Here is a 23,907-nt window from a genome sequence, read left to right as displayed (position 1 = left end):
GGTAGGGGCACCTAAGTGGCTCAGTCAGTTGAGCCTCCGAGTCTTGATTTTGGCTCAGGTCACAATCTCAGGGTCCTGACATGATCCCTGCCTTGGTCTATGCGCTCAGTGGGGAGTCTGCTTGAGGATCTTTCCCTCTGCTCACTCTCCTACTCACACATGTGCTCTCTGTAAAATAAATAATCTTTAGAAAAAGATTTCTGGGTAAATGAAAGATCTGAATACAAAAAAAAAAAAAGACAATCTTTTTTAAAAGATTTTATTTATTTGAGAGAGAAGATGAGCAGTAGGGAGGGACAGAACAGGAGAGAGGGAGAAGCAGACTCCCTGCTAAGCAGGAAGCTGGACTTGGGGTTTGAAACCAGGACCTGGAGATCGTGATCATGATCTGATCAGTCAGATCATGATCTAAGTGAAGGGCAGATGCTTAACCCACTGAGCCACCCAGGCACCCTCAAATGAGAATAGTATTAAGAAAAAGTACTGACTTTGGTTTGAGGGATAGTATTCCTAAATAAGAAACAAAAGCCCTAAAAACATTGGATTGGATTTACTTCAGAAAAATGAAAAGCTCAGGGAATGATAGAAGGCATGGTAAGCTAAGGTAAAAGACAAGCATGAGAATGGAAGAAAATATCTGCAATTTATATAAGATAAAGTATTAATATATGAATATATAAAAATGTGCCTACCTAAAAAGGCTAAGGACAGGAGTGCCTGGATGAGTCGGTCAGTTAAGCATCTGCCTTTGGTTCAGTTCATGATCCTGAAGTCCCAGGACCGAGATCCACATTGGGAATCCCTGCTCAACAGGAAGTCTGCTTCTCCCTGTGCTCCTCATCCCACTTGTGCTTGCTCTAGTGTGCTCTCCCTCTCTCTTGCAAAAATAAATAAAAGCTTTTAAAAAAATAAATAAATCAGTAAAAATTCCAAGAACAGAGAAGCCAATACACAGAGTAATACAAATGGCCAGTAAACATGAGAGGTATTTCGCCCTACTGGTAATCAAAGAAATTAATATTTAAACCAGACACCATTTTTCACATAACAGTTTGCAGAAATTTTAAGAGATCAATAAACAGGGTTGCCAAAGATAAAAAATTAGCACTCTCACATAACTATTGGTAGAAAAAAATAAATTCGTAATTGCTAGAGACACTTTGGAGGCAATTTTCCTTCCACAGAAATATATATATATTTTTTAAAGATTTACTTATTAGAGAACGTGTATGTGTATTCACAAGCAGGGGGATGGGCAGAGGGAGAGAATCTCAGGCAGACTCCCCACTGAGCATGGAGCCACTGTAGGACTCAATCCCAGGTCCCTGAGATCATGACCTGGAATCAATTTAAATCATGTTGTCAGGAAACAATTAGGAGTTTCTTAAGGTGGAGAGGGATAGATAAATTTTTCTGGTCTTATACTTGAACTGACAAGGGAGTAATGTTTATATGTATGTATGTATATATATATGTGTGTGTGTGTGTGTGTGTGTGTGTGTGTGTGTGTATTTATATATACATGTGTTTATAGTAAGAGAACTTCAAAATATAATCTAGTCCAAGTAAGCAAGTGAAATTATTTTATACTCTTGACAATTTACCTTAAGCTATGATAAGTCATTGGCTTTCCTGAGCAGACTGGCATTTAACATGGAAGCTTTTTAGCATCTAACTTTAAAAGTTTCTAATGTACTTTTTCATTTAGTTTAGAAACGGGAGCTGTTTTTTTGGTTTTAGAAACTAGTTTTTTAAACTTTAATTTTTTTCATTTTAGAATGGAGGAAATATTACTGTCCCTGATAGAAGTTCTCTAGAGTTGCTCTGTCAAGGGTGTTCTGGTGATATCAGAAGTGCAATAAACAGCCTCCAGTTTTCTTCTTCAAAAGGTAACTGTGAAAGATAAATTCTTACTGCACTGTTCGGGTGACTGACTTTCTCTTAGTTGTTCATGAATCGAAATCAAACTAAACATATTTTAACTTATAATTGATATATATCTCCATCTATTTTTTTTTTTGAGACTGTTCTGTAAAATTATGTATGTACACATGCATACACACACTTTATGAATTTGTCATTGTATGTACCTGTATACCTGAGATAAAACCTGATTCAATTAGGTGATTTGCTACTTTACTTTTTATTTATTTATTTATTTATTTATGATTTAATTTTTAATTTAATTAATTTATTTATTGCTACTTGACTTTTTAAAGTTAATTTGGATGAGACTTCCTGGGTGAAAATTCTGGCTTTGCCATTTACTGGTGAAGAATCTTGCAAATGACAATTATTTTTTTGCCTGCATATTCTCACCTTTTATATGAGAACCTCTCTTACAGAGTTGTGTGAAAAGTGAGTTAATATTTGTAGAGTGTTTATTCTAGTGCTTGATATATATTAAGGAGTCAGTAAATGATCAGCTGTTAGTGAATTTTAATTGTATTGTGCCGAGGGGCACCTGCATGGCTCAGTTAGTTAAGTGTCCGACTCTTGATTTCAGCCCAGGTCATGATCTCAGGGTTGTGAGATCAAGCCCCACCTGGGGCTCCATGTTGGGCATGGAGCCTGATCGAAGTTTTCTCTCTCCCTCTCCCCCCTGAGTGCATGTGGGTGTGCTCTCCAAAATAAATCTTTGGGTGCCTGCATGGCTCAGTTGGTTGAGCGACTGCCTTCGGCTCAGGTCATGATCCTGGACTTCCAGGATCGAGTCCCGCATCAGGCTCCCAGCTCCTTGGGGAGTCCGCTTCTCCCTCTGACCTCCTCCTCTCTCATGCTCTCTCACTCATTCTCTCTCAAATAAATAAATAAAATCTTTAAAATATATATAAAAAAATAGATCTTTAAGAAATATATAGTATTGTGCTTATACAGGTTCACCTTTGTATTTACTTTTAATTAATTTTTTTAAAGATTTGTATTTATTTAAAGATTTTTATTTATTTATTTAACAGAGAGCGATCACAAGTAGGCAGAGAGGCAGGCAGAGAGAGAGGGAGAAGCAGGCTCCCTGCTGAGCAGAGAGCCCAATGTGGGGCTTGATCCCAGGACCCTGAGATCATTACCTGAGCTGAAGTCAGAGGCTTAACCCACTGAGCCACCCAGGCACCCCAGAGATTTTTATTTATTTGACACAGAGAGAATACTCAAGCAGGGGAAGCTGCAGGCCAAGGGAGAGGGAGAAGCAGGCTCCCCTGCTGAGCAGGGAACCTGATTCGGGACTTGATCCCAGGACTCTGGGATCATGACCTGAGCCAAAGGCAGATGTTTAACGAACTGAGCCACCTATATATTCCCTATTTTTAATTTATATATGATACAATTAATAAATTGATTTACGTTTATTGTAAGGAAGGTACAGTGTCATGCTATATTAAAAGAGGTAGCACAGGGGTGTCATAGTGGCTCAGTTGATTAAACATCTGACTCTTGATCTCAGCTGAGGTCTTAATTCAGGGTCCTGAATTTAGGCCCTTGTGTTGGGCTACATGTTGGGCATGGAGCCTACTTAAAAAAAAAAAAGTGGGGAGGGAAAGTGGTGCCTGGTTGGCTCAGTAGGTTGAGCGACTAATTCCTGGTTTTGGCTCAGGTTATGTTCTCCTGGGTCATGGATGGAGCTCCCTGTGGGGCTTAGTGCTTAGCAGGGAGTCTGCTTAAGGGTTTTCTCCCTCTGCGCCTCTCCCTTCTCATGTGCCCACATGCACTCTCTCTCAAATAAATAAATCTTTAAAAATGTATATGTATATAGAAAGATAGCACATGGTTTCTTGTACATGGTCCTTGTCAGAAAACATTTAACAAGCACCCTGCTTGATGTTTCACATTGAGGAATTCACCTTGAAAAATTAAAAGCCATCTTTGGAGTTCTCAGAACCCACCTGAAATCCTAGTGTTTACCTACAAGAATAATCTGTTTAGTTTATGTCTTTGTTTTTCAAAATAACTGTAGAGAAAAGTAAATGGGCAGCTTAATACAACTGAAATAAGAATTCTGTTTATTCCTGTAGAAATATTAAGGAGAAAAATAAAATAAATAGAAAAATAAATATAAGTGGTGCTTAGGTTCACTACTGGAATTATGGGTTGGGAAGGCTGAAGTAGGCCAGTTTGCTATCCTGTCACTTATAACATTATTACTCTTAGCTCAGAAATGTTAAAAGGAAGAAAATAATATTTTTTGAGTGGGTTAGGAACCGTATTAGCAATCGTATATTGATTCCTTTAATTCTTGACCAGCTTAATGAGATAGCCAGTAATAAGAATCAAACCCAGATCCTAGTTTTTTCTGCTCTTCCAGGCTACTTTTCTTAAGGGATGCATTCTGAGTTTTGAACAGTAGATTGACTACCGAAATTTCAACACTGGCATATTCATAAATTGAAGAGTGCCCAAATCGGTAGGAAGGTAATACAGAATAGTTGTTGAACATGCACTACAGAACTGTGCTGCCTGGATTCATATCACTTAGAAGCTGATGCCCTTGAGGCAGTTACTTAATCTCTTTATATCTCCTATCTTTAATGTGTATAATAAGAGTTCTCCCCTAATCAAGTTATTTTCAGGATTTAATGGACTAATATCTATCATGCATGCATCAAGAACAGTACATTGCACAAGCAGTGCCAATAGAAATCAAAATGATAGGCCTATATTAGAGAATGTGTCATTTCTATGCATAAAATTTAAAATCTGTGTCATGATGTACTTTCAGGTGATGTTTTATTCCATTTTCATAGTGTAGCAACCCAAAGACGACTGTTACTCAATTCACATATTTTATAATTACACTTTATTAGAAAAAATATATTTTAATTAGACTATTTAGTGTAACTATATAAAATGTTGTCAGTCTTATTTTTCATATTTTAATTTTATTTTCAATATTGTCTCTTGGATGTGTATTATTTAGGAGAAAACCATTTATGGCCAAGGAAGAAAGCATTGTCTTCAATAAAATCAGCTGCTGCGCTGTCAAAATCAAAACAAAGGAAAAAAACTGATAGGGTTTTTGAAAACCAAGAGGTCCAAGCTATTGGTGGCAAAGATATTTCTCTTTTTCTCTTCAGAGCTCTGGGGAAAATACTATATTGTAAAAGTAAGAAAGTCTTAACTTTTTTTTTTTTTAAATCTGCTAGACATTAGTCTTACAACTAAAATTAAATATGAGTTAAAAAAAATTAAATACGAGTTTTTGAAAATGTGACGTATTTGGCAGGGGTAGGTCTGATTCTATTCGGCAAGGCCTGAGACATAGCAGGTAAGTGTATTTAGATAGAGTGTTTTTAGACTGGGTAGGACTAAATGTAAAAACTACTGTAGACCAAATATCCATGTCTGTAAATCTTTAAAAGTATAGTTTGCTGCAGGTAAGACATCAGTTTCTCTAGAATTTTAGTGGCAGGTGTTGGTAGCCCAAAGCCCTCTTGGGCTAAACTCTGGACACCAGAACCCTAGGCAAGTTGCCAGGTAGCTTCAGGCTTCTTTGGATCTCCTTAATATTTCTCTTCACTACCTGCTCTCTCCCCCAACCATTGATGTTCTTTTTCCCTTTTCCTTCTTTAATGCCTGCTTCCCTTCAGTCCCTACACCCGGATCACTGATCCCTAAGTTCCCAGATTGGTTTTCCCTTCAATAAAATCCCAGACTTCTGTTTTTCATGTAGAAAATATCAGTTCTTAATGTGCTGATCCTGAAGGAAGAGAATTAGGATTGGGGGTGGGGGGCAGGATCTGACATGCCTTTATATAGATTGAAACAGTTCTTAAAAATTTTGAAGGAGACTGTTCCCATAGTTTGGAACTGTTTTATCTGTTAAACCACAAAGTAAATAATCATAATGGACCATTGAGATAAGTTCTGTGTCGTGTTCTCAATTTCCTCTCAGATAGTTTTTCAAACTTCTTGTAAAATAGCTGCTTCAGTGGGTCATAAATAGTATGTGAACGGACATTCATTGAAGCTTCATGCTTATCACACCTCTTACTATCTGAGCCTAATTTTTGGTTGCTAAAAAACCCAGCTGTTTTAAACAACTGTTTTTATCTTCCTATAAAACTCTTGAGTGCCTCCCATACTTATTTTCCATCTTCTTATCTTCCTTGCCTCTTTGTCTTCTGTTGTCTATCACTGCTTCTCAGTCCTGGCATCCTTCTTATTTTAGACTAATATCTCTCAGTTTCTTCTTTCCAGATAGTTGAAAATTTGGGATTTCTAAATGGAAGCCTTCATGCCACTCGAACAAAATGAAACAGGCACACTTAGATAGAAGTGAAGACACACTTCTGTCCTTGGATCTCTTACCTCTGAATCTGAGTGTCTCTTCCCACTGATTCTTTTCCTTCTACCTTTTGTTTTCCTTCTCAACATTCATTTATAACTTCTTGAATCAGGGAACCAGGGTTTCTGTTCTCTTATGCAGAAAGCAGCTTCATCCTACACAGTAAAGAGAACAGTAAAGATCTTTATATTGAGAATGAGAATTAAAAGAAGAAAGCATGGGATTCCTGGGTGGCTCAGTCATTAAGCATCTGTCTTCAGCTCAGGTCATGATCCCACGGTGCTGGTATCAAGACCCGCTTTGGGCTCCCTGCTCGGCAGGAAGCCTGCTTTTTCCCTCTCTGATTCCCCCTGCTTGTGTTCCCTCTCCCGCTGTCTGTCTCTCTCTCTCTGTCAAATAAATAAATAAAATCTTTAAAACAAGGGGCATCTGGGTAGCTCAGTGGATTAAAGCCTCTGCTTTCGGCTTGGGTCATGATTCCAGGTCCTGGGATCGAGCCCCGAATAGGGCTCTCTGCTTAGCGGGGAGCCTGCTTCCTCCTCTCTCTCTCCCTCCCTCTCTGCCTACTTGTGACCTCTGTCTGTCAAATACATAAAAAAAAGAAAAAAAAATATTTAAAACAAAAGAAGAAAGCAATGCAGAACTGAAAAGGTGAAATGCTGCAGAGTGCTTTGACAATTGGAGTATTTTATTTCTAGAAAAGCCATAATCCAGGTACCAGAATTCTAATTTGAGTTCTTAAGAATAGTGATGATGAGAGACAACTTAATGTATATACAGCAGCAAGGCACTGTAATAGTGAGGCAACTCACATAAGCTTCCAGTTTCTTAGTTTTTTTATTTTTGACATCTTGCTTAATATGTTTGGTATTATGTGTCTAAAGTGTTGAAAGAAACTTCCAATGAGTGGTTCTATGGAACTGTAGGTGGTGCTATTTTTAATAATTCCAGAAATTTTTTTATAGGAGCATCTTTAGCAGAAATAGATTCTCCTCGGTTGCCTTCGCATTTATCAGAGTATGAGCGGGATACCTTACTTGTTCAACCTGAGGTAAAGTCTTTAATAATATTTAGTACTTTTTACAGGATATATATTATTTACATTCATGCATATGTACGTTTAACCACTGCATTTTACTAAATTATGTGTGTATGCTTCTTTTTATAGGAAGTAGTAGAAATGTCACACATGCCTGGAGAGCTATTTAATTTATATCTTCACCAAAACTACATAGATTTCTTCGTGGAAGTAGATGATCTTGTCAGAGCCAGCGATTTTCTGAGTTTTGCAGATATCCTCAGCAGTGACTGGAATGTAAGACCATTTGACTTAACTGTTTTTGTTTATGAATATTTCCTCAGAATTTAGAAAGTTTACTTTTACCCCTCATTATTTGACATCTTACGTAACTTCTTTTTTTTTTTTTTAAGATTTTATTTATTTTTGAGAGAGAGAGAGCACGAGCTAGGGAGAGGGGCAGAGGGAGAAGCAGACTCCCCGCTGAGCAGAAAACCCAACTCGGGACTTGATCCCAGGAAGCTGGGATCATGACGTGAGCCAAAGGCAGATGCTTAACCGACTGAGCTACCTAGGGGCCCCTTATGTAACTTCTTAATAACAGTAATAAAACTCTTGGTTTCAGCTTAGGTTGTGATCTCATGGTTCATGGGATCAAGCCCTGAACTTGGTGCTCCTCCCCACACTCAGCAGAGAGTCTGCTGAAGATTCTTTCCCTCTGCCCCTCCCTGAATCACGCATGTGCATGTTCTCTCTCTCTCTAAAATAAATCAATAAATACTAAAAAGAACAGTGAACATACATTAAGTAAATATGATTAGTATTTTTTTGGCATCAGCAGTACCAGTAGTAGCACTGCATTATAAATCTCTTATTTTCTTTATTTTACATTTTGTCTCCTTTTTAGACACGGTCTTTACTCAATCAATATAGTATATCCATAGCTACAAGAGGTGTGATACATTCCAACAAAGCCCGAGGATTTGCTCATTGCCAAGGAGGAGGATCAAGTTTTCGACCTTTGCACAAACCCCAGTGGTTTCTTATAAATAAAAAGGTAAAAAAAGAATTTTAATTTTTTATAGGTAAACTTTATGGTATGTGAATTATATTTCAGTAAAGCAATTATTTTTTGTAAGTTTTAAAAAAGTGTTTTATTATAAGTAAGAAATAGTTGCTAACACCTGCAATTTTCTTAGAATTATAGTAAGACATAAAAAGGACGCTCTTCTTAAATGCCTCATTATTTTTAAGGAAAAAACACTAAAAATTTGAAAGTACATATTTTATTTCTTAGTTGATTATTATTGAATTCATAGGATCGTTATAATTATCTTTTAGTTTTAATTAAAAATAGGGGCACCTGGCTGGCTCAGTTGGAAGAACGTGTGACTCTTAATCTCAGGGTTGTGAGTTCAAGCCCCACATTGGGTGTAGAGATTACTTTAAAAAAAAAAAAAAAAGGAAAAAAGGTAAATCTTTGCTTTGCCTCTAACCATCTGGATGGATTATTTTACCTAATGTGCACTTAGTTTCCACAGCTTTATTTTTTTAATTAATTTTTTTTTTAAAGATTTTGTTTATTTGACAGACAAAGATCACAAGTAGGCAGAGAGACAGGCAGAGAGAGAGAGGAGGAAGCAGGTTCCCCGCTGAGCGGAGAGCCCGTTGCGGGGCTCGATTCCAGGACCCTGGGATCATGACCTGAGCCAAAGGCAGAGAGGCTTTAACCCACTGAACCACCTGGGCGCCCCTAGTTTCCACAGCTTTAAATGTGGAGGATTCATTAGCAATCAAAAATGGGTGGCCCCCCCACTTTGAATACTGCACACAAAAAGATTTTTTTTCATGAATTTTCATCTTTAAAAAATGAGTATAATAATTAAAATTCATATACAGATTTCTGGCTCAGAATTCCTCTGACTCCTGAAAAGAATGTAAAGTAAGGCAGCACTGGTCTATGTTTTTACATGGCAGCAATCTGATCAAGTCAAGTAACATCTGTCCCTTGAAGATGGGAGTAGTGGGTACTACTTTCCCCAGCTGTCTCACTGCACTGATTTATATACCTGCCTGTCTCCTACAGCATCCAAATTTGTGGCCCTTGGACTATGTCATCTCTAAGATGTCTTCCAGTTTGTAAATCATATGGCTAAATAGGAGCCTACAGTTCGTTACCTAAGACATTTTTCCAACAGATTTCTTGGAGAATTTCATGACTTTTAACCAGTTTATGTCCCTTATTGATTTGCTTTGCTCTTTATAACACAAATATTAATTTTCGTTATAGTTCCATACAGATTGTCTCTGTAAAACTGTAAGGTCCTTGAAAGCAGATTGTGCTTCTCTCCTCCTCAGCCTAGCAATCTACCCATGTTACCTAAAGAAAGTAATTTTTTTTAACTGAGAAACAAACCCTCACATAATTTGTGAGGTATGCTCATAGCAAAATTCCTTTCGTTTTTAAGATTTTTTTTCTTTCTACCTTTAAGTCTCTTAAAAAAAAGTCTTATTGCTGTTATGTCAAATAGGAAATAGTTTTATAGGTAAAATGCTTTATTAGGTAAGGTTAGGACAGTTATAAAAACTAATTACATAAACTCTTAAAAGTATGTGGTATATAAACACAATTTGGGATACAGTAAACTTAGTTTGTCTAGGGAATACATCTCCATATTTTTTTACTTTTCATTTCATCTTTTTTTTTCTATACAGTATCGGGAAAATTGCTTGACAGCAAAAGCACTTTTTTCTGACTTCTGCTTACCAGCTTTATGCCTCCAAACTCAGCTGTTGCCATACCTTGCCTTGCTAACCATTCCAATGAGAAATCCAGGTAATAACATGGGTTTTTATTTATCCCAAGAATTAGTATTTTACAACTTCATAACTTTCTGTAGGTCAACTCATTGCTATATTCTAGTGGGCTAAGTTTTTTTTTTCCCTTTATTTTTTGATCCAGAATTAATACGTATTTTTTACTTTAAAAGGAAGAAAGCAATACAGATGTATATATAAAGTAAAAGCTAAAAGTCTCCTATAACCACAGGTAATTGCTTTTCAAAGACTGAAATTCTTGTAGACTTTATTCTGTGCATATACAAACATTAGGCATATGCTTAATTGGCATATGACACTTATCATGGATAGCACTCCATATTTTATAAATAAGTACTAAATCAGCTCCAGAGGTTGGGAAGTCCAAAATCAAGATACAGGCAGATCCAGTGTCTGGTGAAGACCTTGTTCCTACCTTGTAGATGGCTGCCATATTATATTCTCACATGGCAGAAAGCAGAGCAAAGAGAAAGCCCTCTCTGATGTCCCTTTTATAAATATAAAAAATCCAGGATCATTTTATACTTCCCTGCCCTAGTCCTGGAATTAGGAATTTCAGGAGCCCTGGTTCCTTATAGTGGAAATGGTATTTAGGATTTAGGATCTGGGGGTGCCTCACTTGCTCTGTTGATAGAGCATGTGACTCTTGATCTAGGGGTTGTGAGTTCAATCTGCATATTGGGCATATAGCCTAAAAAAAAAAAGAATTTAGGATCAGGACACTAGATATGGTCCTTGCTACTGGAGTATCATTGTGTCTAGGCCGTTTCAGTGGAACAAAGCTAGAAAGTGTGTGTGCATGTGTGTGTGTATATGTGGGTGTGTAAACCATGAGTTCACAACAATGCATTCTGTTTTAGCCTAACACCACAGAGTTTATTCTCACCTTTCCCGGTTTATTATCTAGTACTGGTTTAGACTACTTATTTTGGAATTATCTGGAGATCCATTTATCTACTAATTAAAAATTCAGATTATGGGATCACAAACTCAGTTTTTCATATCAAAAAGCTGTTTTTAAAAAAATCCTAATTCTGTTCTGTAGTGAATCTTTTATAAGGTGAGAATGCAAGACCCCTCACAGTGTTGGATTAACAAACGTCGAAGGGTTTATAAAATTCAGTCAAAAATAAGGTGTTTTGGGAGGTTGCAAAGATGGTGGAGGATAGGGGACCCTATTTTAGCCAGTCCCCTGAAGTAAGCTGGATATCTACCACACCACTCTGAATACCTACAAAATCTGCCTGAGACATAGGAGGATATATCTGGATCTCTACGAACAGATATCTTCAGTGTTTAGTTTCGAGGTATGAAGCAGGGAGCCATGATTCTATGGGCAGATATTGGAAGATAAACGGAAGTGGGAGGGAGCCTCTGGGATCCTATACCACTGGAGCGCAAAAGGCTCTCGCGCTGGGGACTGAACAGAGTCAAATACCATAGAGGTGGAGGAAGGACTTTAGGGCAGCCCCCCAAGCTGAAACCTGAAGCTGCAGGGGCGCACATGCGAACTGGGGGTTGCTGACAGTTTTAGAAAGACAAAGGGCAGAAACATGGCTGGACCTGGAAGTGAGGACTAAGAGTGCTTCTGTGGGGTGCACACAATTCAGGATGCTGTGGTTTTAGCAGCACAGACAAAAATAGAGATAGTGTAGCTTGGAAAGCTCACTGAAGAACAGACTGCGCTATCTCTGTTCTGAGACAGAGGTTTAGATATGATCACTTCTGCTCTGTTGGAAGAAATGCAGAAAGATGCCAGGGAAAGCTACCAGAGAACAAAAGCCTCAAAAAACCAGTTTTCACTCAGTCTATCCCCCACCAACAAGGGGCAGGGCAACTCTGCCCAAAAAAGATTGAGTAACAGCAAGGCAGGTCCCTCCCCAGAAGACAGGATGGGAGAACAAGAGGCTGACAACCCTAAGGTCTCTATAAAATAGGGGCATCTTGCTTGAGTTGTGATCAATAATTCGGACTCTGTGCATTCCCTCAACCATTCCTCAACAGAATGACTAAGGGAGGAACCCCAGCACCAGAAAGATTCAGAGACTGTGACCTCTGCTACAGAACTAATGGATATGGATATAAAAAAAGATGTCAGAAATAGACTTCAAGGTAACATTTATGCAGACAGTAGCTAGGATGGAGAAAACCATTAATGGCAACATATATCCTCTAAGGGCAAAAATGAGAGCTGATCTGGCAGAACTTAAAAATGCTATCAATGAGATCCAGTCTAAACTAGATACTTTTTTTTTTTTTAAGATTTTATTTATTTATTTGACAGAGAAAGAAATCACAAGTAGGCAGAAAGGCAGGCAGAGAAAGAGGGGGAAACAGGCTCCCTGCTGAGCAGAGAGCCCAATGCAGGGCTCTATCCCAGGACCCTGAGATCATGACCTGAGCTGAAGGCAGAGGCTTAACCTACTGAGCCACCCATGTGCCCCTAATCTAGATACTCTTTTTTTTTTTTAAGATTTTACCTTTTTTTTTTTTTTTTTTTTTAAAGATTATTTGACAGAGAGATCACAAGGAGGCAGAGAGACGGGCAGAGAGAGAGGGGGAAGCAGGCTCCTGCTGAGCAGAGAGCCTGATGTGGGGCTCGATCCCAGGATCCTGAGACCACGACCTGAGCTGAAGGCAGAGGCTTAACCCACTGAGCCAACCAGGCGCCCCTAATCTAGATACTAACAGCTAGGATAAATGAGGCGGAAAAACAAATTAGTGATCTAGAACACAAATGGATAGAAAAGATAGAACAGGAGGAGACCTGGAACAAATGGCTTAAAATCCATGAAAAGAGAAATAAGTGATGCCAGAAATGTTCCAATGTCAGAATTTTGGGGATCCCTGAGGGGAGGGGTGGAGAGAGAGAGAAGACTAGAAGATATATTTGAGCAAATCGTAGCTGAGAACTTCCCTAATCTGGGAAATGAAACAACATTTTTGTCCTATAGGCAGAGAGGACCCCTCCCAAAGTCCAGGAGAACAGACCAGCACCCTGGCATGTAATAATAAAACAAGCAAGTCTTAGAACCAAGGAAGCCATCTTAAGGGCAGTTGGGAGAAGAGATTCCTTACATACAGAGGGAAGAACATCATAGTAACATCAGACCTGGCAAGCCAGAAAGGGCTGGCAAGACATATTCAGGGTACTAAATAAGAAGAACATGCAACCAAGAATACCTTCTCCAACAAGGCTGTCATTGAGAATAGATGGAGAGATAAAGAGCTTCCAGGATGGGCAGAAACTGGAAGAATATGTGACCACTGAGCTGGCTCTGCAAGAAATATTAAGGGGTGTTCTATAAAAGAAAGACCCCAAGAGTGATATAGAACAGAAATTTACACAGACAATCTATAGAAACAAGGACCTCACAGGCAACATGATGATGACAAAATCATATCTTTCAATAATCACTCTCAACACAAACAGCCTAAATGCTCCCATAAAATTGCATAGGGTTACAGGTTGGATAAAAAGACAGGACCCATCCATGTGCTGTCTATAAGGGACTCATTTGAACCTAAAGATACATTCAGACTGAAAGTGAAGGGATGGAGAACCATCTTTCATGCCAACGGACCTCAAAAGAAAGCTGGGGTAGCAATTCTCATATCAGACAAAGTAAGCTAAAGACTATAGTTAGCGATACAGAAGGACACTATATCATTCTTAAAAGATCTATCCAACAAGAAGATCTAACAATTTTAAATATCTATGCCCCCAGCATGGGACCAGCCAACTACATAAGCCAACTGTTAACCAAAATAAAGAGACATACTGAAAAAAAAAAAAAGAGAGAGAAAGACATATTGATAATAATACATCACTAGTAGGAGTCTCAACACTCCACACAATTACTAGTAGGAGACTCAACACTCCACATCTTAGCAGAAAATCAGCGAAGAAACAAGAGCTTTGAATGACTCACTGGACCAGATGGACATCATAGATAAATACAGAACATTCCACACTAAAGCAACAGAATGCTCATTCTTTAGCACACATGGAGCTTTCTCCAGAATAGACCACATAATGGGTCACAAATCAGGTTCAACCAATACCAAAGATTGAGATTATTCCATGTATAGTCTCATACCACAATGCTTTGAAACTGAAACTCAATCAGAAGGAAAAGTTTGGAAGAAATACAAGCACTTGGAAGCAAAAGACTATCCTGCTCAAGAATGTTTGGGTGGGAAAAAAAAAAAAAAAAAGAATGTTTGGGTGGGGGCACCTAGGTGGCTCAGTGGGTTAAGCCTCTGTCTTCTCTCAGGTCATGATCTCAGGGTCCTGGATCGAGCCCCACCTCGGGCTCTCTGCTCAGCAGGGAGCCTACTTCCTCCTTTCTCTGCCTATTTCTCTGCCTACTTGTGATCTCACTCTCTCTCTGTCAAATAAATAAAATCTTAAAAAGAAAAAAAAAAAGAATGTTTGGGTCAACCAGGAAATCAAAGAAGAACTTAAACAATTCATGGAAACCAATGAGAACAAAAACATATCAGTCCAAAACCAATGGGGTACAGCAAAGGTGGTCCTCAGTGGGAAATACATACCATTCAAGCCTCACTCAAGAAAATAGAAAAAGCCAGAATACACAAACTATGTTTACACCTTGAACTGGAGAATCAACAACAAATTAAGCCCAATGCATGCACTAGAAGGGAAATAAGATTAGAGCAGAGATCAATGAATTAGAAACCAGAAATACAGTAGAACACATCAACGAACCTGGAAGCAGTTTCTTTGAAAGAATTAATAAGATCGATAAACCACTTGCCAGACTTATCCAAAAAAAGAGAAAGGATCCAAATTAATAAAATTATGAATGAAAGGGGACAGTCATGTCTAACACCAAGGAAATAGAAACAACTATCAGAAATTATTATCAACAACTATATTCAAATAAATTAAGCAACCTGGAAGAAATGGATGCATTCCTGGAAAACTGGAAACTACCAAGGAAGAAATGGATAACCTGAATAGACCAATAACCAGTAATGACATTGAAGCAGTGATCAAAAACCTCCCAAAAAACAGAGAGTCCAGGACCTGATGGATTCCCTGTTAAATTCTACCAAATATTCAAAGAAGAAATAATACCTATTTTCCTGAAGCTGTTTCAAAAATTAGAAGGAAAACTTCCAGACTCATTCTTTGAGGCCAGCATTACCTTGATCCCCAAACCAGGCAAAGACCCTTTCAAAAAGGAGAATTTCAGACCAATATCCCTGATGAATATGGATGACAAAAATTCTCAACAAGATCCTAGCTAATAGGATCCAATAGTACATTAAAAAGATTATCCACCACGACCAAGTGGGATTCATCCCTGGGGTGCAATGGTGTTCAACATTCACAAATCAATATGATAGAATACATTAATAAGAGGAGAGAGAAGAACCATATGGTCCTCTCAATTGATGCAAAAAAAATATTTGAAAAAATACAGCATCCTTTCCTGATTAAAATTCTTTGGAGTATAGGGATAGAGGGAATATTCCTCAATTTCATAAAATCCATCTGTGAAAAACCCACCCCGAATATCATTCTCAATGGGGAAAAGCTGAGAGCCTTTCCCTTAAAATCAGGAACACAACAAGGATATCCACTCTCGCCACTTTTGTTCAACACAGTATTAGAAGTCCTAACCACAGAAATCAGACAACAAAGAGAAAAGGTATTCAGATTGGCAAAGTAGAAGTCAAACTCTCTGTTCACAGATGACATGATACTTTATGTAGAAAACCCAAAAGATTCCACCCCCAAATTACTAGAACTCCTACAGCAATTCAGTAATGTGGCAGGATACAAAATCAATGTACAGAAATCAGTTGCTAAATCAGGAAACGACAGATGCTGGTGAGGGTGTGGAGAAAGGGGAACCCTCCTTCACTGTTGGTGGGAATGCAAGCTGGTGCAGCCACTCTAGAAGACAGCATGGAGGCTCCTCAAAAAGATGAAAATAGGGCACCTGGGTGTCTCAAGGGGTTAAGCTGCTGCCTTCGGCTCAGGTCATGATCTCAGGGTCCTGGGATCAAGCCCTGCATTGGGCTCTCTGCTCAGCAGGGAGCCTGCTTCCCTCTCTCTCTCTCTCTCTGCCTGCCTCTCTGCCTACTTGTGATCTCTCTCTGTCAAATAAATAAAATCTTAAAAAAAAAAAAAAATGAAAACAGAGCTACCCTACGACCCAGCAATCGCACTACTGGGTATTTATCCTAAAGATACAAATGTAGTGATCTGAAGGGGCACGTGCACCCGAATGTTTATAGCAGCAATGTCCACAATAGCCAAACTCCTAGATGTCCATCAACAGATGAATGAATAAAGAAGATGTGGTATATATACAATGGAATACTATGCAGCCATCAAAAGAATCAACATTTGCGACGACGTGGATGGAACTAAAGGGTATTATGCTGAGCGAAATAAGTCAATCCAAGAAAGACAGTTATCATGTGAACTCCCTGATATGAGGAATTTGAGAAGCAATGTGGGGGCTTGGGGGGTAGGGAAGGAAAAAATGAAACAAGATGGGATTGGGAGGGAGACAAACCATAAGAGACTCTTAATCTCACAAAACAAACTGAGGGCTGCTGGCGGGGGTGGGGGTGGGGAAGGGAGAGGGTGGTTGGGTTATGGACATTGGGGAGGGTATGTGCTGTGAAGTGTGTAAACGTGGCGATTCACAGACCTGTATGGGGCTAATAATGGGGCTAATAATACATGATTATTAATATTAATCATTAATACGATTAATTATAATTATTAATATTAATACATAAGAATTGATGTGATGTTAATAAAAATTAATAATTAAAAAAATCAGTTGCTTTCTAATACACTAACAATGTAACTGTAGAAAGAGAAATTAGAGAATAAATTCCATTTACAGTAGCATCAAAACCCGTAAGATACCTTGGAATAAACCTAGCCAAAGAGGCAAGGGACCTATATTCTAAAAACTACAGAACACTCATGAAAGAAATTGAAGAAGACACAAAAAGATACAAAAACATTCCATGTTCATGGGTTGGAAGAATAAATATTGTTAAAATCTGCTGGCCAGAGCAATCTATACTTCCAAAGCCATCCCAATCAAAATACCACTGGCATTTTTCAAAGTGCTGGAACAAACAATCCTAAAATTTGTATGGAATCAGAAAAGACCCCGAAGCGCCAAGGATATTATATTGAAAAAGAAAAGCTGGGGGCATCATGTTGCCTGATTTTAAGCTATATTACAAAGCTATAATCACCAAGACAGCATGGTACTGGCACAAAAACAGACACATAGGCCGTGGAACAGAATAGAGAGCCCAGATATGGACCCTCAATTCTGTGGTCAAGTAATCTTCAACAAAGCGGGAAGAAATATCCAATGGATGAAAGACAGTCTCTTCAATAAATGGTGCTGGGAAAATTGGACAGCTATATACAGAAGAATGAAACTGGTCCATTCTCTTACACCATGCACAAAGATAAACTCAAAATGGATGAAAGACCTCAATGCGAGACAGGAATCCATCAGAATTCTAGAAGAGAACATAGGCAGTAATCTCTTCAGCATTGGCCACAGCAACTTCTTTCAAGACATGTCTCCAAAGGCCAGGGAAACAAAAGCAAAAGTGAACTTTTGGTACTTCATCAAGATAAAAAGCTTCTGAAAAGCAAAGGAAATAGTCAACAATACAAAGAGGCAACCCATGGAATGGGAGAAGATATTTGCAAATGACACTACAAAGGGCTGATATCCAAGATCTATAAAGAACTTCTCAAACTCAACACCCAAAAAACAAATAACCAAGTAAAAAAATGGGCAGAAGGGGCGCCTGGGTTGCTCAGTGGGTTAAGCCTCTGCCTTTGGCTCAGGTCATGATCTCAGGGTCCTGGGATCGAGCCCCACATCGGGCTCTCTGCTTGTCAGGGAGCCTGCTTCCCCCTCTCTCTCTGCCTGCCTCTCTGCCTATTTGTGATCTCTCTGTCACATAAATAAATAAAATCTTAAAAAAAAAAATGGGCAGAAGACATGAACAGACACTTCTCCAAAGAAGGCATACAAATGGCTAATAGACACATGAAATGTTCATCATCATTAGCCATCAGGGAAATTCAAATCAAAACCACATCGAGATACAACCTTACACCAGTCAGAATGGCAAAATTTGACAAGGCAAGGAACAACAAATGTTGAGAGAGCTTGTGGAGAAGGGGGAACCCTCTTACACCGTTGGTGGGAATGCAGGTTGGTACAGCCACTTTGGAAAACAGCATGGAGATTCCTCAAAAATTAAAAATAGAACTACCTTATGACTTAGCGATTGCACTACTGGGTATTTACCCCAAAAATATAGATGTAGTGAAAAGAAGGACCTCATGCTCCCCCCAGTGTTCATAGCACCAGTGTCCCCAATAACTAAACTGTGGAAAAAGCCGAGATGCCCCTCAGCAGATGAATGGTGAAAGAAGATGTGGTCCATGTATATAATGGAATGTTACTTAGCCATCATAAGGGATGAATGAATACCCAACTTTTGCATCAACATGGATGGGACTGGAGGAGATTATGCTGAGTGAAATAAGTCAAGCAGAGAAAGCCAATTATCATAAGATTTCATTTATTTGTGGAGCATAACGTATAGCATGGAGGACATTAGGAGAAGGAAGGGGAAAATGAAGGAGGAACAAACCATGAGAGACCATGGACTCCTGGAAACAAATGGAGGGTTTTAGTGGGGAGGGGTTGGGGGGATGGGTTAGTCCGGTGATGGGTATTAAGGAGGGCACATAGTGCATGGAGCACTGGGTATAATATGCAAGCAATGAGTCCTGGAACACTACATCAAAAACTAATGATGTATTGTATGGTGACTAACATAAAGTAAAAAGAAATGTTTTGAGGCCGCCTGGCTGGCTGAGTTGGTAGAGCATGCAACTTTTTTTTTTCCCCAGTATTTATTAGCATGTGCAAGAGGGGTCGGGGGGAGGGTGGGTGTGGGGAAAGAAGAGTCTTAGGCCAACTCAGCACTGAGGATAGAGCCCTCAGGCTCCATCCCACAGCCCTGAGATCGTGACCTGAGCTGAAACCAAGAGTTGGGCGCTCAACCCACTGCAAAACGAGGCACCTCAAGAGCATGCAACTCTTGATCTTGGGGTGGGAGTTAAGCCCCACATTGGGTGTGGAGCCTACTTAAAAAAAAAAAAAATATATATATATATATATGTGTGTGTGTGTGTGTGTGTGTGTGTATATATGTGTGTGTATATATATATATACACACACACACATATATATATATATATATATATGTTTTACTTATCATTTCCCCCGCATTTCCCCCGCATTTCTTTATTTACTATGTCATTTTAGGCATTATTTATTTACTTTTTACTCCTTTGTCTTTTATTCTGGTCCTCCCTGCTTAAAGGTATACCACATACCTCTGATAGCTTTGTTCATTTCTCTCCATTTTCTCTCTCTTATTTGATTACACAGTATTTATCAGTCTTGTTCAAGTTGACTAATTCTTTCTTCAGCCAGTTCAAATCTACTGTTGAGCCCCTGTAGTGAGTCACTGTTCTGGGTGAGTGCTCAAGTGTAGGTAGCCTCTGATCATCATGGCTGGGACCCTCACAGTGTGGACCCACTTCCCTAAAGAAGGAACTTGGGTGAGGGCCATTGTAGTTCAAGGAGGAAGGAGGATTCTCAGCCTGCTGTGCTACTAGGATAGAGCTTCCATGCTTTAGGTTGGAGAAAGGGAATCCTGAATTTTTGGCTAGCCACAGGAGGGAAGGAGTCCTATGGGTCCTTGGCTGCACCCACCTAGTGTGAAGTCTCTCTAAAGCTGAAGAAGCAATGGAGTGAGTCCTGGTTCAAATGCCACAGACTCTTGCTGTTAGATTTTCCTGAATAAATGTTTTTTCAGAATATAAAAATTTATCATCTTAAACCATTTTTAAGTATGTAGTTCAGTGGTAATGAGCATATTCACTTTGTAAAACCAATCCCTAGAATTTTGTCATCTTGCAAATTTGAAACTACTAGGCGCCCCTATCAATTTCCTTTTTAAGGTTGAATAATACCACATTGTGTGTATATACCACATTTTGTTTATCCATTCATCTGCCGATGGACGCATAAGTTGCTTCCACCTTTTGGCTATTGTGAACGATGCTGTTATGAACATGGGTGTACAAATACTTTTTAAGACTGTGCTGTCAGTTCTTTTGGATATATACCCAGAAATGGAATTGCTAGGTCATACAGTAATTTTGTATTTAATTTTTTAAGGAACTGCCTTACCATTTTCCACATCAGTTATACTGTTTTACATTTCCACTAGCAATTCCCAAGGGTTTCACTTTCTGCATATCTTTGCGAAACTTTTCTTTTTTCTTTTTCTTTCTTTCTTTTTTTTTTTTATAATAGACATCGTAAAGAATGTGAAATGGTATCCTGTGGTTTTCATTAGAATTTTCCAGAGGATTCATGATTTTTATGTGCTTGTTTTTCATTTATCTGCAGAGAGTTGTCTGTCTAAAGCTTTTTAAAAATCTGTTTCAGCTCAAATTTCTTTTATTCAAGATATTGGAAGGCTTCCTCTGAAACGACACTTTGGAAGGTAAGCTGATTTAATTTTAAAGACCTGTTTCAAGGGGCACCTGGGTGACTCAGTGGGTTAAGCCTCTGCCTTCGGCTCAGGTCATGATCTCAGGGTCCTGGGATCGAGCCCCGCATCAGGCTCTCTGCTCAGCGGTGAGCCTGCTTCCCCCCCTCTCTCTGCCTGCCTCTCTGCCTACTTGTGATCTCTCTCTGTCAAATAAATAAATAAAATCTTAAAAAAAAAACAAAGCAAATAACAAACCAAAAAAACCTATTTCAAGACCTGTTACTGAAATGTCCACTGACTGTTACCTATTTATTAAGTATACAGCCAGTAAAATTTATCTGTAAAATCTAAGAAATACATGTTATTTCCAGTGATTAATGACCATATGATTGCATTGTATATCCATCATTTTATTACATATATTTTCACTGGCTCACAATCATAAAAGTAAGGGGATTTTAAAAATTCTTCATTTAACAAATCTTGCATATGTGGAAACCCCTTTTCACCTTTCCTGCCCAGAGGTGTTCTTAGCCTATGTTTAAAGCCTGCATTGACCAGCAACTACCACAAAAGCACTCTTTTTTTTTTTTTAACTTCCTTCTCTTATTAGATTCAGACAAATTAAAAAACAAAACAAAACAAAACTGTAGATATAGAGAGGTAAATCTTTATCTGTGCTGTTCCTTTTATTCCAAAATCACTTCTGGGCTAATACAGTGATTAACACAATACCTATATTTCATTTCTACTTAGCTTATTTGTAAGGTCAAATTTTAAAAGTTTTAAAAGGGCTTTTTAACTGCTGTTACTGGTTCAACTACTTGATCTAACTTGGGAGACAGGATTTGTCAGTGCTATTTACTATAGTCATTCATGATGGCACAGTCAAGATAGAACATGAGACTGTCAATCTCGGGGTTGTGAGTTCGAGCCCCACATTGGATATAGAGATTACTTAAATAAACAATCATGATGACCATATTTAATATTATAATTGATTCATGTTGACAATATTGAACATTAATATATAGCTTAATAGTTAATATTTAATAGTACACCTTATTTTTGTACATTTAGCTTATTTCCAATTTTATCACAGTTTTCCTTGTAGCTTTAATCATTGTGAACATCAAATGCTATTTATATAGAATGTATTCCTAAAAATAAACTTGCTGGATCCATAGATATACACTTCTCTGAAGCCTTTGTTCTATATTGCCAGATTACTTCCAGGAATATTTTGCCAGTTTTATGTCCACTTATTGTGTATCAGTATATTCTTTTCTCCTAGCTCTTGGCACCACTGGGTTTTATTAAAACCTTCCTAAAAGGTCTTGTGGTACTTGGCTGGCTCAGTCAGAAGAGCATGAGACTCTTGATCTTGGGATTGAGTCCCACGTTGGGTGTAGAGATTACTTAAATAAATGAAACTTTAATAACTAGCTAACTAAATAAATAAAGGTCTTTGCCAGTTTTAAAGATGATGGTAGTAGTTCATTATTTTAATTTCAATTTTGAAAATTACTAATTAGGTTGAAAAATTTAGTTACCATTTGTATTTTTTATGTAAGTTCTCCCATTTATACCCAATTTTTCCTATTTTTTTTTAAGAGAGAGAGTGCGTGGATGTGTGCCCACGAGGTGAAGGAAGGGCAGAGGGCTAGGGAGAGAGAAAATATGCAGCAGGTTCCACTCTCAGTGTGGAGCCGATCTGAACCCTGAGATCATGACCCGAGCCTGAATCAGGAGTGTGACACTTAACCAGCTGAGCCACCCAGGCGCCCCTACCCATTTTACTATTCTATTTAATTTTTATTTTTAATTTGTAAGAACTCTTTAGCAAAGACATTGATCGAGTCATTTATATTGTAAGTTGTAATTTTTTCACATATTGTCATTTACCTTGTACTATTTTATACCATTAAATAAACCAAAGGGCTTGGCTAAACAGCAAGCTCAGTCAGGTAAGTGAAAGACTAGAGATGGCTTCATAATTCTCACATGCATGGCATAATTTAAAGATAACCCGTTTTCTCGTTATTATGATGCCTGCATTATGAATCTGGCAGGTTGAAAATGGAAGCCCTGACCGACCGGGAACCTGGATTGATAGACCCAGACAGTGGAGATGAAGCCCATCTTAATGGAGGAGGGCACCCTGCAGAGGAAGCTCTGGGTGAACCCACTCAAACCGCGGAAACTGAAACGTGCTGTCTGCCTTTGAGTCAAAATAGTGGGAGTGAACTGCCTGCCAGCCAGCCTCAGCCCTTTTCCGCACAAGACATGGAAGAAGAAGAGCTGATTATAGAAGACTATGAGAGTGATGGGACATAGAAACCAGCCTGCTGGTCATGGTGCTACTTGGCAGGTTCATGTGCATTTTATTCAGTGGTAGTTGAACAGAGATAATATACTTTTCAAATGAATGACAGCTTAATACTTCACTCTTGGTAGTATTTCAGCACAAGAAACTGACTTCTCTGTCATTTTGAAGTAAACAGAAGATCAAGTTTCAAATAATATCTTAATTTTTTTTCCTCTAGTATTTATTTAGTCTTGTGAGTGGGTGGGAGAGGAGGTCAGTGTGAATGACGTGTGTTTGAACATTATGCCAAATATCAAAGAATGTGAAGGAATAACTTAGAATACTAAAACTTTATGGGGTTGTAAATATGAATTATGAAACAGTTTAGCATGCAATTATGAGTGTAAATAAACCTTGTGCCTTATCCACAATTTCTCTATGGTCTCTTACTTCTCAAGTACCATTTTTATATGCTGTACAGTGGACTATTTTAGATGCTTTTTGGAAAGTATTTAATTTATATCAAAATTAAAATGTTGAATTTCTTTTCGTTTCTTTTTTTAACTGTTTCCTAACATAGTCTTGGCCAGGTATCATTGGGCATACATGACTCTCCCTTTATCCGTTGTTAACTTTTCAAAAACAGGGAAGAGAATGGCAACCTTGCGATGAGAACTCTCCGGGGGTAGTAATCACACCTTTTACTACCTTTCCGAGCTGTGTGCTCGCGCCGTGGCGCGGCCGGAGCTGAGTGTAACCGCCGCTCCGAGGTGCGGGGCGGGCCGCGACCCTCCCGGGTGCGGAGCGAAAGTCCCGGCCTGACAAAGCCGGGCGGGGCAAACTTGGCTCGGC

At 38.7% G+C, this 23,907-nt stretch overlaps 1 protein-coding gene across 6 annotated transcripts in view; it reads left to right on the top strand.

The window, feature by feature from the left end:
- The window catches only part of RAD17 (RAD17 checkpoint clamp loader component), a 40,806-nt gene extending 17,320 nt beyond the window's left edge, over positions 1–23,486 (top strand). For 5 of the 6 annotated variants that reach the window (XM_032849079.1, XM_032849086.1, XM_032849068.1 and 2 more), the window contains 8 exons: positions 1,778–1,889; positions 4,913–5,098; positions 7,246–7,331; positions 7,449–7,595; positions 8,206–8,355; positions 10,014–10,134; positions 20,702–20,759; positions 22,820–23,486. In XM_032849079.1, coding sequence (XP_032704970.1) covers positions 1,778–1,889; positions 4,913–5,098; positions 7,246–7,331; positions 7,449–7,595; positions 8,206–8,355; positions 10,014–10,134; positions 20,702–20,759; positions 22,820–23,084 — 1,125 coding nt within the window. In that variant the 3' untranslated portion in view covers positions 23,085–23,486. The remainder of the gene's footprint in view (positions 1–1,777; positions 1,890–4,912; positions 5,099–7,245; positions 7,332–7,448; positions 7,596–8,205; positions 8,356–10,013; positions 10,135–20,701; positions 20,760–22,819) is intronic. The other variant, XM_032849113.1, reaches the window with a different exon arrangement.
- Positions 23,487–23,907: the final 421 nt, after the last annotated feature.

This window comes from Lontra canadensis, unplaced genomic scaffold, assembly GCF_010015895.1.
Source record: "Lontra canadensis isolate GAN:19392208 unplaced genomic scaffold, GSC_riverotter_1.0 scaffold4, whole genome shotgun sequence".
In the NCBI taxonomy this organism is placed as follows: Eukaryota; Metazoa; Chordata; class Mammalia; order Carnivora; family Mustelidae; genus Lontra; species Lontra canadensis.
Note: the sequence above shows the minus strand (reverse complement) of the source record. Positions and strands in the feature narration are given on the sequence as shown.